This window comes from Chiloscyllium plagiosum, unplaced genomic scaffold (genome assembly GCF_037043375.1).
Source record: "Chiloscyllium plagiosum isolate Xiang-an unplaced genomic scaffold, Cpla_swu_hap1 HiC_scaffold_4, whole genome shotgun sequence".
In the NCBI taxonomy this organism is placed as follows: Eukaryota; Metazoa; Chordata; class Chondrichthyes; order Orectolobiformes; family Hemiscylliidae; genus Chiloscyllium; species Chiloscyllium plagiosum.
In genome coordinates, this window is record NW_028270142.1 from 132,392,935 (window position 1) to 132,408,667 (window position 15,733).

The window sequence follows — 15,733 nt, forward strand, 5'->3', positions numbered from 1 at the left end:
TGTTATATATCTAGAAAACTCCACTACATAATGCATTACAGTTTTCTGTTCATTGTAGAATTATGTTTTTTAAAATAATGACAACTGTTTTCTACTTATTCATCTTTTAAGGCCAAATGCTCTGGATTTCCATACTGGGGGCAATATGGTGACACTGCAGTGCTAACAAGTTTACCTGGTGCATTTTTTTATTTGTTGAGAGTCTATCTGTGGGTTGCCCAGAGGACAGTTACGAGGACATGTAGGCCAGACCATGCAAGGATGTCAGTTTCCTTCTCTAGACCAACCAGATGGGTGTTCCCAACATTTAACAACAATTTCACAGCCAAAATTAGACGCATTAATTCGAGATTTCTTACTAAATTCAAATTCCACCAATTGCCATAGGGTTCCCAGAACATTATCTGCTTTTGCCTGGAACATTGATTCTCCTGCTTCTGGGATATTGCCTGACCTGCTGTACTTTTCCAGCACCACACTTTTTGATTCTGACTATCCAGCATCTGCAGTCCTCACTCTCTTCTAGCTGCTCAGTAGTGGTGCTACTGAATTATTCTTGGTGATGGATGTTGAAGTCCCACATCCAGAATACATTCTATGCTTTTGCCAGCCATCAGTGAGTCCTTCAAGTGGTGCTCAATACGGAGGAAAACTGATACATTAGCTGGGGTCATAGTGCTGTTAATCTGCAGAATATTTTCTTGCCTGTGTATGACTGGTTACAATTAAACATTGTCCAGAGTTAATGTTGAGTAATCCCAGGCAAGCTCCTTCCCAACTATGTTCAAGTGTGCTTCCACTGTGGATGATTATGCAGCATTTAAGATATAGTTACACTCAGAAATTACCTTCAGGCGTTTTGAAGAGTTGCTATGTAAGAGAACTATTGACTGAGTTGACCGAGATTTAAAAGGTGTCAGGCTGTTGACTGCTCTCCCAATTTTGGTATAAGTCCCCTTGGATGTTGGTCAGAAGGACTATGCAGGATTGACGGGGCATTTTTAAAATTGTCATGTGGGATATGGCCAGGGGCGTTTGTTGTCTATCCAGCAAGTTGTCTTTCTAGGTCATGTCAGAAGACATTTGAGTCAACCACACTGCTGTAACTCCTGGTCACCATTAAATTAGCTTTTAATTTTATATATAAAGTTGAATTCACATGTCAGTATCTGCTGTGTTGTAATTTGAACCTATGGTTCCAGAGCATCAGTCTGGGTCTCTTGAGTTAATAGTCCATTGGTGAGCACTGGACCAATACTGGTACCGCTTGCAGTCTGCTTAGGACTGCATCAGCTATCTTTAATACTTTTCTGTTAAATTTGTGCATCATGACCATTTTTGTATAGTAATCCTATGGTGTATGGTATCTCTGTGTAATTTATTTCTGTTCTCCACAGAGCATATGAACAGGCTGGAATGATGCTGAAGGTTTGTCCCTTGTCATTCATTTTTCTTTCTTTATGTAACCAAAAATAACTAATGTGCAAAGGTTCTTTTTCAGCAAAAGAGAAAGAATATTTGAGAGCCTCTGGATAACATGATAACAATATTGCAGAAATATGCAGATATCTGAGATTACAATTTTGATAGCGCATGCATATTTATGGGAGAAAATTTGTATTCTTTCATTTTATTACTCACCTGATGAAGGAGCAACGTTCCAAAAGCTTGTGATTTAAATAAACCTGTTGGACTTTAACCTGGTGTCATATGACTTCTGACCTTGTCCACTGCAGTCCAACACCTGCACCCGCACTTCATTTTATTATTGAGATGATGCTTGCTGTCTAACAGCTGAATTTCATTGGCTGTGACTGTAATCCTAACCACCAATAATATTCCAAATCCTGAACTGCTTTGATTGTGAATCAGATAGTTAACTGCCTGCCTTTGAGGCTTCCATGCGTTTAACAAAGAACCTAACCTTGAGTTGCTGGCCAATTAGAAAACAAACAGCTCTTCAGTCTCAGCAGTGCCAGCTAGAGTGGTGGCCAATCCTGGAAATACAGCTGGCCTCAGTTATGATAAGTTGGTAGCACGCACCTCTGAGATTTTGGTTTGAGTTTCACTTCAAGACTTAAGTTGAAAATCAATGCTCACATTCCATTGTATCCTGGCCACCATTTATCCTTCAATCAACAACAAAAAAATTGATTACTTTGTCATTTATTTCAGTGCTGTTTGTGGGCTGTTTATGGTGAGCATATTGGCTGCCACTTTTCCTAGAATCATACAGTACAGAAGAGGCACTTCGGCCCATTGGTTCTCACCAACAAAAATAACACTCAAATCTATTCACCTCCCACTTTCCAGCACTTAGCCCGTAACCTTGAATATTATGACTTTTAAAGTGCTGATCCGAAGGAAATGTTTTAAAGTTTGTGAGGTTTCCTCCCACAAGTACCCTCTCAGGCAATGCATTCCAGATTCCCCATCCTCAGGATGAAAATAAATCCTCAAATGCTCTCTAAATCTTACACCTTTAACATTATGCTACTTGTTATTGACACTTCAACTAAGTGGAACAACTGTTTTCTATCCACCCTGTTCATTGCCCCTCATTATCTTATTATATAGGCTCCCTCTTAGGTTCCCTCTAAGCTTTCTCTGTTCTAAAGAAAATAACCCAAGCCTCTCTTCATAGTTACACTGCTCCATCCCACGTAATGTTCTGGTGAATCTCCTCTGCATCCCTTCATTGCAGTGACATCCTTCCTATAGAGCAGTGACCAAACTGTACGCAGTACTTCAGCTGTAATCTAACTGCCACCTTAAATAGACTATTAACCTGTCCTGCTGCCTTCTGGCATCTGTAATCAAGCACCCCACACTCCCTCTGTTTCTCTGAACATTCTAGTGGCCTGTCATTCATTGAGTACTTCTTTGCCTTGTTATTTCTTTGAAAGTGAATCACCTCACCAGTATCTGCATTAAATCCCACCTGCCTCTGATCTGTCCATCTGACAAATCTACCTATATCTTCCTGTAAGATTTAAGACGTTCTTCCTTACTGTTAATTGTCTGGCCAGTCTTCATGTCATCTGCAAACTTCCTTTTCAACACCCCTCCCCCCACGTTTTCTCCTATATTACTTGTATGTATACAAACTGAAGAGTAGTGGACCCAGCACTGATCCCTGTGGTATGCCACTGGACACTGGCCTTTGGATACACAAGTAGCCTTCAACCATCACCTTCTGTCTGCTATCACTAATTTTGGATCCAAGTTGCCAAGTTACCTGGATCCCATGTGGAATATTATTGAATGATGTGTAGAAATTCATATAAACTACATTAACTGCACTATCCTCATCTACACACATAGCCGCCTTTCAAAATTCAATCAAATTGGCGAGGCATGACCTCCCTCTGACAAGCCATGCTGCCTACTATGGTCAAACTTTGTCTCTCCAAGTGGAGATTAATGCTTTCCGTCGTCTGCCAGAGCAACGTGGAATATATCTCACCCGGACCTGGCAGTTTGTCTACATTTAAGCCTGCCAAAACGTCCGATGCCACGTCAAACTTTTCAGTCCTTCTTCCTGAATTCTGTACCTACATCCTCTTCCTCCACCGTGAAGGCACATATGAAGTACTCATTTAGCCCAACCAATGTCCTTTGACTCTACACACAGATTGCCTTTGGTTCCTAATGGGCCCTAATCTTTCCCTTGTTATCCTCTTGGGTGGAGGTCCAAAGATCCACAACCACTGAGAAAAAAAGGATTATTCTGCATCACCATCTCAAACGGGAAACCTTTTATATTTTACCTGTCATTAGATTTAGTCTCCCTCTCAGGAAGAAATATCCTTTGATGCTATCCTCAGGCTCTCTTCTATTTCAATGACATTGGCTCTCATCCTTCCAGACTGGTATAGTGGTAGTGTCACTGGATGAGTAAACTAGACTCCCAGACTAATGTTCTGGTAACATGGATTGAAATTTCACCATGGAAGATGTTGAAATTTGAATTCATTAAAAATCTAGATTAAAAATTGCCTAATAGTGATCATGAAACCATTGTTAATTGTTGTAAAAGCTATTTGGTTCACTAGTGTCCTCTAGCAAGAAAAGCTGCCATCGTTCCCCATGATTTGACATTTACCGCCCCTCTAAATAATGAGGGAAAGGCAATAAATGCTGTCCTAATCAGTGAAGCCAATATCCCATGAACAAAAATAAAAGGACGCAGGCCAAACTTGCTTGGCCAAACTTTCATTGTAAGATAAACTCACCCCTCATCCCGGTACCAGTGAATCTCCTCTCAACTGCTCACTTTAAAAATAATGGAACTCCTATTTAAGATGGAGATGAAGATGAATTTCTTCACTTAGAAGCTCCTCAGTCTTTGACATATTCTTACTCTTAAAATAGTGGGGGCAGCGTACTTTGAATATATTCAAGGCTGAGTTGGTTAGATTCGTGATTGGCAAGGGGACTGAGGAATATGGGGAAACACAGAAAAATAATAAGGCCACAGTCAGTTATCCATTATCATAACTGAATGATGAAGCAGACTCTAAGTGTTGTGGTCCACTGCTCCCCTGTTTCTTATGATCTCATCAGGTCTACAAAACTGCTACATAATTCAGTAATATCATGGCTGATCTGATTGTAGCTCCATGATCCTAACTGCATTCACATTAATATACAAGTAAATCATAAATTTTAGCATCTTCATATGTTTTAATATTACTATTCACAATATACAGTTTTAAAACTGTTTCACAGAAGGAAAGCTTTCTGAATCATTACAAAATTATGCTTATTTTCCATCTTTGGTTTGAAGGTGGTCTTCTAGCAATTGTTTGTCTGTAGGACAATAATCATACAAAGGCTGGAGTGACATCAGTGAACCTGTTGAGTTGTTGATGACAGGCTAATTGTTTTGGTTGCTTTTTTTTGTGGTTTTAGTGCTCCCAGCAGAAACCTATGATCCCTATCTTGCAAATGAATTATTTTATGTGGGAATATTGATGAAATATCAATAAATGTAAATTGAACCTTACATTGGAATAGCATGTTTGAGAACCGGTTAACAATACATACTTTGTGGAATTTGAATGGGATTGTTCTGGCTAGGGAAATAAGTAGGTGGCATGATTTTTAAGGCACAAATAATATGGGAATGTTTAATGAATGCTCCTTTGTTTAAATACGTATTTACTTAGTAATATTTAAGTGTGCATTGGATGTTAGCTCTTCTCTTGGAGTTATTGGATGCATGTTATTTCACTATTCTTCCCATCTTTTGAATAATGTCCTACTGTACCCATTGATACCTGACCATAAACCACAAGTTAAATATCCTATGCTAATGCAAAGATCTAAAGATACACATGCGTAATTGAATATTTTTTGAAAATAGGAAATGCAAAAGTTACCAGAAGCAGTTCAGTTTATTGAGAAAGCCAGCATGATGTTTGTAGAGAGTGGAACACCTGATACTGCTGCCATGTCACTGGACCGTGCTGGAAAGTAAGACATTTAAAATGACAATTGACAATTTAAATGTATTTATAGTACACAGATTTGATGACATTTGGGTGATGGCATTTGAGTGAAAGATTACAAATTTTGGATATTTGCAGTTAAATGTATTTAATGAGTCCATACCTATTATTTTGAAGCATACTTGGAGTAATGGTCAACACTAGTGCAGTATAGATATTTTACTTCCAAATAATTATCTTTTTTATGTGTGTAATGAGGCTTATTTTACTGTGGAGACCTCATACCATTCTATAAAACATTCACCTAACTGCAATTGTAACAATGCAAATATCACTGAGTATTGACAAGTCTCAGGGTGAAATAGATATAAATTATAGTCTCATGTTTAACAAGTATAGTCTCCATTCCATCACTGTTTACTAAAAACTGAAAATTTATTCAATATCTCTGCCAAATCTGTATCATTGCAATTGGACTCTTTCCATTTTTCCTACATAAAATCTGTCTTTGAGCCAGAAGGCCAGTGCTTTGTGACTCACTGCACAAACTTGAGCTAATGTCTATACTGTCATTTCAGTGCAGCACTGAAGGGTTGTTTCATTATTGGGTTTCCTGTCTCTTGAATGTGATGATAAACTGAGGGACATTTTCACTTTCAACTCCCAGGATAAAAGATCCCACATTATTTGAAGAAGAGCAGACTGTTCTGTTTTGTTCTGCCCTAAAATTAATTCAGCCACTACCACACTTATAACTTGTACCACCAAGAAGTATTAGAGCAGCCTGGAATTCCCTCCCTAAAAGCACTTTGTGGTGTTCCTGCACTACAAAGACTGCGGTGGTTCAAAAAGGTAGCTCATAAATGCTGGCCTAAACAGTGACGTCCACATTCCCTTTGGAAAAAAAACCTTTCAAAAATTCATTGAATTAATGCCATTACAATGGGGATTTCCTTGTCCACAGCATCCACTCCACCAGTCTTCATATTCAACAGGCATTTCTGTCACCTGCAAAATAATTGTAGATTGGTTAAAGTCAGAGTCCAAATGATGAGCAAAGTTCACTTGGTAGCTTTGAGGTTTAGCCAATCTTTGTACATTATATGGTAATAACTGGTTAACAAGCAATTCCGGATTACAGGCTTTAAAAAATGTTTTTCTTATGTTTCAGGCTGATTGAAAACATAAACTTGGAAAAAGCTGTAGATCTTTACCAACAAGCTGCTTCAGTGTTTGAGGTAATTTGTGGACCCAAGGATCCTGTAATTTATTTGCTGATTTATAAAAATGATTTTCTTGGTTGCTTTTCAGTTTATCAATAGAACCAACAGAAAATTGGTTTAGAAATCAGTCCAATAAGAATATAAGTTCAGAGAACATCAGATGAATGTACAAATTAGGAGCAGGAGTAGACCAATCAACAGCTTGTGTCTGCTCTGTCTTGTAATAAGGTCCAGGCTGATCTGATTGTGACCTCAACTCCACTTTCCCTACTCTGTGTGACCCTTTTGCCAATCAAAGGACTATCAAACTTGGCCTTAAAACTATTCAGAGACCATTCCTCCACTGCATTTTCAAGAGAATTTCACACAATAATAACCTCGCAAGGGAACATAATTTTCTGGATTCGTTTTAAATGGCAAACACCTTATTTTTAAATAGTCTGTCCTAATTCTAATCTCTCACAACAGGGATATTTTCTCAGCATCTATCCTGAAGAACTGCAGATGCTGGAGATCAGATTCGAGTAGTTGCTGAGTCGAGAGTGTGGTGCTGGAAAAGCACAACTGGTCAGGCAGCATCCAAGGAGCAGGAGAATCGACATTTTGGGCATAAACCTGATTCCTGATAAAGGGTTTATGCCCAAAACATCGACTCTCCTGCTCCTTGGATGCTGTCCGATCGGTTATGCTTTTCCAACACCACACTCTCGATTCAGCATCTACTCTGTCATTCTTCTCTGTATTGCAGGGAAAGGAGACACTGGTAGGAGCAATCTATAGGACTGTATATAGTAGGCACATGGTGGGTCGGGTCGGCGAGTAAATCAGTAGAGTATAAATACATGTATCAAAGGCACTACAGTAATTATAGGTGATTTTAATATTAATATATATTGTGATATAACCTTACTAATCAATCTATCATGCAGAACCTTGTTGAATGCTTTACCGAAGTTCATGTAGTCTACATCTACTTCTCTGTATTCTTTGATCATCTTTGTCACCTCTTCAAAAAAAAACTCAATCAAGTTAGTGAGAAATGATTTCCCATGCACAAAGCCATATCCCAAATCAGTCATTGCCTTTCCAAATGCATGTAAATCCATATAACTTTATTGGATGATCTCCCGGGAATATCCTCCCTAAGTGCAGCTGTAATTTTCTCCCTGACCAAAAATGCCACTTCCCCTTTTCTCTTGCATCATGTTATATCTTCTATAGCATCTGTATCCTGAAGCATTAAGCTGCCAAACTGTGCATCCCTGAGCCATATTTCTGTAATGGTTATGAAACTCCAGTCCCATGTTCCCATCCATGCCCTAAATTCATCTGCCTTACCTGTCAGGCCTCTTGCATTGAAGTAAATGCAGATTAATTTATCAGTTTTATGTCGTTCTCTGCCATGCTGCCTTACTTATCTGCTGAACAAACCTCAGCCTTTTCTCTTTTCTCACTATTGCTTTGGTTCCGCTCCCTGCTCTTATTAGTTTAAAGCCTCCTAAGTAACACTAGCAAGTTTCCCCGCAAGGATATTAGTCCCCTTCCAATTCAGGTGGAACCCATTCTTCTTATACAGGTTATTTCAACCCCTGAAGAGATCCCAATGGTTTAAAAATGTGAATCCCTGCACCAGCTCCTCAGCCACTTATTTAGCTGCTCTATCCTCCAGTTACCACTCTCACTAGCGCATTGCACTGGTAGTCCAGATATTATTATCTTCTATGACCTACATTTTAACCTCCTACCTAGTTTCCTATATTCTTTCTGCAGAACCTCTTTCCTTTCCTTACCTATGTCATTGGAACCAATGTGACAACTATCCCCTGCTGGTCACTTTTCCCTTTCAGAATATTCTACACCCTCTCCAAGACATCCTTGACCCTGGTTCTTGACCAAGGAGGCAAAACATGATCCTAAAGTCTCACTCATGGCAGCAAAACGTTTGCCTGTACCCGAGACCAGAGAGTCCCCTATTACAATCCACCGTTTGGAACCTGACATACTGGACAGTGTTCCAACTTGTAATTTATGCACTCAGAATAGGAGCACACCGCTGAATTTGACCTGAAGTTATAGGCAGCACAACCCTGTCCTCTTTAAGTAGCTCTAGTAAGGGTTTGTAATTGGTTACTATAACAAATTTACATCCGCAAAGGTATTGGTGAAACTTTCTCACATCAAAGATTAACGCCAAACCTTCCTTCTCTATCTGAGTTAATCATCTTTTGGCATCAGCAAAGTCTGGGAAGTATTCACTATCCGCTGGGTCACTGGTGAGCCAACACTACTCTGATATTGTAGGAGGGGCATGGCATATCAGCACCAGCTCTCGCTTGGGATCATATTGTGCCAACACATAGACTATGATAGCTGTTTCTTCACTTTCCTAAAGTCTAAGTCTTGACTACAGGATTATTTCCAAGGCTGACTCTTTTTCGATAGCGGAGGTAATGGTGCCAGGATGAATGCCAGGTTGCGTATGAATTTGCCACAGTAATTTACCAACCGAAGGAAAGATGTAAGCTCTGGTACAGACATGGAGGCCGGGGTACCTTTCATTGCCCTGTCTGTCTTCCAAAGGATGTAACCTGGTCTGGTTGACTCTGTAGCCCAAGAAGGTCACTTGGGATGCCTGGAATGCACATTTTCCCCTCTTAAAGCGCACCTCCACCTTGGAGAAACTTCAAAGCACATGCTCAAGTTCTCTAAATTCTACTATTTTCCTCCTGCTGATATCAGACTAATATATCTGTAGTTCACCACGCTCCCTTTTTTTCACAAATAGTTGGATTATACCTTCCAGTCAGCAGGAACCTTTCTTGAAATTTCAAAAACTAATCAATGTATCAGTTAGCTTCAACACTCTCAGCATGGGGAGGTGGTGACATAGTGGACTTGTAATTGTGAGCCCCCCAGACTAATATTCTGGAGACATGGGTTTGAATCCCACCATGGCAAATGGTGAAATTTCAATTCAATAAAAAACATGGAATAAAAAGGTAGTTTCATGGTGACCATGTGCCTACTGCCACATACCCACCTTGTTCACTAATGTGCATTAGAAATGAAATTTGCCCCCCTTACTTAGTCTGACCTACATGTGATTCCAATCTCAATGCATTGTGTTTGATTCTTAACTGCTGTATGGGCAGTAATAAATACTGGCTTAGCAACGCTTGTCGCCCATAAACAACTAAATAAAATCTGAGATGAAGCTCATCTGTCCAGGGTTTTATCTACTCTCAATTCAGTCAATTTTTCAAGTGCTACATCTTTACTGATACTAATTTCTTTTAACTCTTCAGTTGCAATTGTCCCTTGGTTGCCTCGTATTTACAAAATATTTTCTATATTATCTTCAATGAAGAAATATGCAAATTAACTCTACAGTTTCTCTGCCATTTCCCTGTCCTGTATTATGAATTCTACTGTTCCCACCTGTAACAGGTCTCTATTTATCCTTGTTAATTGTTTTCCTTCCAAGTACCATACAGTCATGGTTTTTATCTTTACTAGCTTGCATTCAAATTCTCTTTTCCCTTTTCTAATCAGTTTCTTGGTCTTTTGCTTGTGTTAAGTTAGTTTTTCCTGAGGTTCTTACGCACTTGATGCAACTGCAACACACCAACTTCTGTGAGCAAGCAACCACATTTTATTAAGAACAGTACAATACAAACTTAGGAGAAACCCTGAACACTCCTCACCATGCTTGTGAGGCATGTCCAGGGAAGCTCTCTCTGAACAAAGGAAGCAGTCCTTCCTTTATACAAAATCTTTACATCACAGTTAGTAATGCCCACAAGAAAACCCCCAGTCACTCCCCCACAGTCACATGCCACTCAAGATACAATGCAGTGACAATATCACCTCTAGAAATAATGTAATGCAAATCATCCCTTAATGGACAGATCTGGTGTGAATTGTATTTTTTTTAACTACAAGGAGTCGTCAGAATTCCAACTATATAATATTCTTATTAATTTTTAATAGGTGATGATGACAATGTAAATCATCCCTGAATGGCAAGGGAATGAGAATGTAAACCTCCCACATTCCACCTATAAAACAAAGACACACCATCCTACCCCTGATGCATTCACTTTCTTGCAGGTCAGCAGAGCAAATGAACTCTTTAATATCATATTAGGATCTAAATTGCTCCCAGTTCTGAGGCTTAACGCAATTTCCTTTGATCTAATGCAGTTCTGTTTCCTTTGATCTAATGCAGTGTTTTAACTTTTTCCCTTAACTATGATTGATTTATCTTTCCTTTAAAGATGATACCAATTACCTAGAAACATCAAGAATTTATGTGGACGTTATTTTTAAAAAAAGATTTGGAAGTCTGCATATATACTATTGAGTTATGAAATGTTGTGAAGTATGCTGTATGGCTTACTATAAAATGTTGACTTTACTTTGTAACAATGGAGTTATTGTTTGGTAGAATGAAGAGCGTTTACGCCAATCAGCTGAATTGCTTGGAAAAGTTTCACGGCTGCTAGTTCGGGATCGCAGGTAACAGCCTTTCTGAAAATTAGATTCAGCTACCTACGGACTTAAAATCAAGAAAAGTTAATGAAACAGTACTTCTGTTCCTAAACATGTCTCCCTCCAATGTGTTGATGAAACCGTTTTATCAGTAAATATACATATTGTACCTAAGCATTTTATTGAGAGGGAAATGGAAGGTTATGCTGACAGTTTGGATAGATGAGCTGCCAGAGGAAGTCGTGGAGGTTGGTACAATTACAACATTTAAAAGGCATCTGGATAGGTATAGGAATACGAATGGTATAGAGGGATATAGGCCAAGTGCTGGCAAATGGAAATAGATTAGGTTAGGATATCTGTCGGCATGGACGAGTTGGGCCGAAGGGTCTGTTTCCGTGCTGTACATCTCTATGACTCTGAGGAAGGATGTGAATATATGTGCATGGAGCTTAAATGCTGGGGTGGATTGGTTGGAAATTTTGGCCTTTTTCAGTGCTGTGCATTTCAAATGATTTTTAATTATCTAATATTGGACAGTCTTTAACCTAGTGATTCCATAAGATACAGGCGCAGAAGTAGGCCACAGCCTGTTGAGTGTGCTCCACCATGAGATCATGGCTGATCTGATAATTCTCAATTCCACTTTGTTGCATTTTCCTTGACTGATTGAAATTTTGTTATCTTAACTTTTAATATACTTAAGCTTCAACAGCTGTCTGCAGTACTGAATTCAATATATTCACTACTATCCGAGAAAAATTTCCTCCTAATCTCTGTTTTAATTATACAACCCCTTAATCCTGAGTTTATGCCATCTGGTCTAAGACTCTCCCTTAAGGAGAAGCGACCTTTCTGCATCCATCATGTAAAGTCACGAAGATTCTTGAGTGGTAAATTGTCCCCTCATTCTTCTAAATTTCAATGAGTACAGGCCAACCTACCTAACCTGTCAGCCCTTGATGTAGACAAACAGGAAGCTGGAAGAACATGGCAAACCAGGTAGCATCAGGAGGTGGAGAAGTCAATGTTTTGGGTGTAACCCTCCTGACGAAGGGTTGCACTCAAAACATTAACCTCCACCTCCTGATGCTGCCTAGCTTACTGTGTTCTTCCAGGCTCCTGCTTGTCTACCTTGGATTCCAGCATCTGCAGTTTTTTTTTGTCTGCTACCATATCTGATGCCAGCTGACTGAACTTCATCTGGACTGCCTCCAATGCCAGCAGGGACACAAAACTCATGGAATGCTGCTCTGGTCTGACTAGTATCTCGTATAGTTTTAGAAAAACCTCCTTAATTTTATACTACATTTCCTTTGAAATAATGGCCAATATTCCAGTTACCTTCCCTATTATTTGGATTTGAATGCTAGCTTTTTGAGACTCACAAGGCCTCACAAATCCCTCTGTTCTGTCACTTTCAGCAGTCCTTCTCAATTTAAATAATAATCAGCTCCTCTCTTCTTGCAACAATGCGTAGTCTCTCATTTTTCCACATTAAATTCTATCTGCCAAAGTTTTGCCACTCACTTAATCTATCTTTCTGCCTGTGCAGCCTCTGTGTTATCTACGGAATTTGCCTTCCTACTTATGTTTGTCACACCTGCATACTTAGCCATAATATATTCACTTTCCTCATCCGAGTTACTTATATCAGTTGTGAATAATTGTAAGCCACAGCACTGATTCCTGTGACGCTCCGCTAGTTACAGGTTGCCATCTGCAGACCTCACTTTCTCCTATCTTGAAAATGACTCCCTTATCTCAAATCTCTTAATTTCTATTAGTTAGGCAATCCTCTATCCTTGCTGAGGTATAGCCTCTAACACTATGGGCCCTGATTAAATAGCCTAATGTGTGGCATCTTATCAAATGCTCTAGTGACTTCTGTTAATGAAAGACTTTGTGTCCCAGAGCACTTAAATTCACATGTAGAAATAGGTTTTGTACAGAAAGTTGCCTGGGAAATGATTGCCTTCAGCTTTGGTTGTGCCACTTGTGTTCATTTTTTGTTTTTATTTAATTTTACCTATTTTTCTAATTAACCTGTTCAGATATTATTGTACACCTCTGGAGCAGACAGGACTTGAACACATGCCTCCTGGTCCAGGAATAGGGACACTACCTCTATACCACAAGAGGGCCGTGTATTCTTTTTCTTAGCTGTCCTCCCTACATCATCCCAGCTGTGACTTTGAATTTCTGTAAATAGAACCTTTTCCTTGAATGCTATGATTCTGTCCAACATGATTCAGAATTACCTATATATGTTTCTCCTCTGCTGTTAGTGTTCTTAGTTTTAAAGTATTTGCATTTACTATATCCAAAATAGTCTTGTGTTGTGAAATGGCTTTGAAGACTGACTTGTCAGTAGATGATTGGATCACAGTTTTGTGCTTGTTTAACATTGTCTTTTCAAATGCATTGGCCACGATAGACATGTTGAGGGTTCCATCTATATATAAAATAAATAGTTGTTGATTGTTGGTATTTTAAATAAATATTTTATTGCCATAATGAAGTCTGTTTGTGGAAATGCCTTAAAACTGCTGTTAAAGTGTTTCTTGTTCCTATTTTTAAGGCTTGATGAAGCTGCAGCATCTCTTCAAAAGGAAAAGAACATGTATAAGGAAATTGAGAATTATCCTACATGTTTTAAGGTACCCAAAGAAGATTTGTTTTTGCATTGACATTTGGCAATTTTCCTTTAAATCTTTAGCTGACAGTTGACATTTCCCCTTTCTGATGAACAATATAATCAGGAATTCATTTAAAATTTAAAATTAAGCCTAATGTATTTTTTTCACTCAATCCTGATTTAGGCACTAATTTGAAATCACTTGATTCACCACACAATAAAATGAAAGGAAAATCTATAACACCTATTGTGCTGCTTAATCAAAATGCAATTAAAATTAATTAATTATAGAGTCATATAGCACAGAAACAAACCCTTTGGTCAAACTCATCCATGCTGACCAGCTTTCCCAAACTAAACTAGCCCCTTTTGCCTGATTTGGCCCATATCCCTCTAAACCTTTCCTATTCATGCACCTGCCCAAATATTTTTAAAATATTGTAACTGTACCTGCATCGACCACTTCTGCTGGCTGCTCATTCCTTGTATGCCACCCTCTGTAAGAAAAAGTTGCCCCTCTGGTCCCTTCTCACCTTAAACCTGTGCCCTCTAGTTTTGAATTTCCTTACTTTTGCTAATCATCTCATCTATGCCCCTCATGATTTTATAAACCTCCTATAAGGTCAACCCTCAGCCTCCTACGTTCCAGGGAAAAAAGCCTCATCCTATCTAGCCTCTCCCTATAACTCATACTGTCCAGTCCCAGTAACGTCTTGTAAATCTTTTCTGTACCCTTTCCAATTTAGTAATACCTTTCCTAGAGCATGGCAACCAGGATTTTACACAGTTCTCCAAAAGTGTTCTCACCAATGTCCTGTACAGCTGCAACATGACATCCCAACTCCTATACTCAGTGGTCTAACAAATGAAGCTGGTGGTGAACAATGCTTTCTCTAGCAGTATTGGTTTTGTTGTTGAAATACATTTGATGAATTAAAGCTTTCTGTTTAGTATGAAATTAATCAATCCAACAGAGTTATCTAACAACTCAAATCACTCATAAACCGCCATGAATTAGTATTAACTTTACAGTCTTGCTCAGGCACCTTAAGAAAATTTTTCTGTGGAAGTAATTTGTAAAGAGGATATGATTTAGATTAGATTAGACATAAGGAGGTTACAAAGAGATTGGATAGGTGAGGTGAATTAACAAAGATCTGACAACCTTACATTCTGTAAGTTATCAAGCTAAATGGAATATAATGTGGGAAAATTGACCATTTTAACAGGAGGAATTAAAAAAAAAGCATAATATTAAATAGTAAACGATTTCAGATCTCTTAAGCATCATAGGGTCTTAAAATGCAGAGGAACCTGGGTGTCGTGGTACATGAGTCACAAAAGGTTAATAGGAAAACTTGTAGAATGTTGTTGCTGGTAGTGAGGAGAATTGAATACACAAGGAGGGTGGTTAACCTTCAGTTAAACAGGGCGTTGGTGAGACCACATTTTGATTACTATGCACAGTATTGGCCTTCAGAATTAAAGATGGAGATAAATGCATTGTATGCAGTTCAAAGAAGGTTTAACTGGACTACTACCTGGAATGAGCAGGCTATCGTAGAGGCAAGGATGGACAAGCTGGGTTTGCATTCACTGTTTAAAAGCATAAGAGGAAACTTGATTGAAATATAGATCTGAGGGGCCATGACAGGATAGATCTAAAAAAGGTGTTTCTTCATGGAAGAATCTCGAACTAAGCATCATTATTTTAAAATATGGAGTCATCCATTTAAGACAGATGAGAATTCTTTTTCTCATGCTTGAGTTTTTGACATTAATTTCCTTCAAAGCAGAATTTTAAAAAAATATTGAATAAAAGCTGAAAGAACAGCAGATGCTGTAAATCAGGAACAAAAGCAAAAGCTGCTGGAAAAGCTCAGCAGGCCTGGCAGCATTTGTGAAGAAAAATCAGAGTTAAGATTTCA

At 38.7% G+C, this 15,733-nt stretch overlaps 1 protein-coding gene across 1 annotated transcript in view; it reads left to right on the forward strand.

Moving 5' to 3' along the window:
* The window catches only part of napgb (N-ethylmaleimide-sensitive factor attachment protein, gamma b), a 53,130-nt gene that overhangs the window by 16,496 nt on the left and 20,901 nt on the right, over window positions 1-15,733 (forward strand). The window contains exons 5-9 of the mRNA XM_043687753.2: window positions 1,398-1,428; window positions 5,369-5,478; window positions 6,625-6,691; window positions 11,124-11,194; window positions 13,749-13,827. Of these exons, the coding sequence (XP_043543688.1) occupies window positions 1,398-1,428; window positions 5,369-5,478; window positions 6,625-6,691; window positions 11,124-11,194; window positions 13,749-13,827 (358 nt within the window). The remainder of the gene's footprint in view (window positions 1-1,397; window positions 1,429-5,368; window positions 5,479-6,624; window positions 6,692-11,123; window positions 11,195-13,748; window positions 13,828-15,733) is intronic.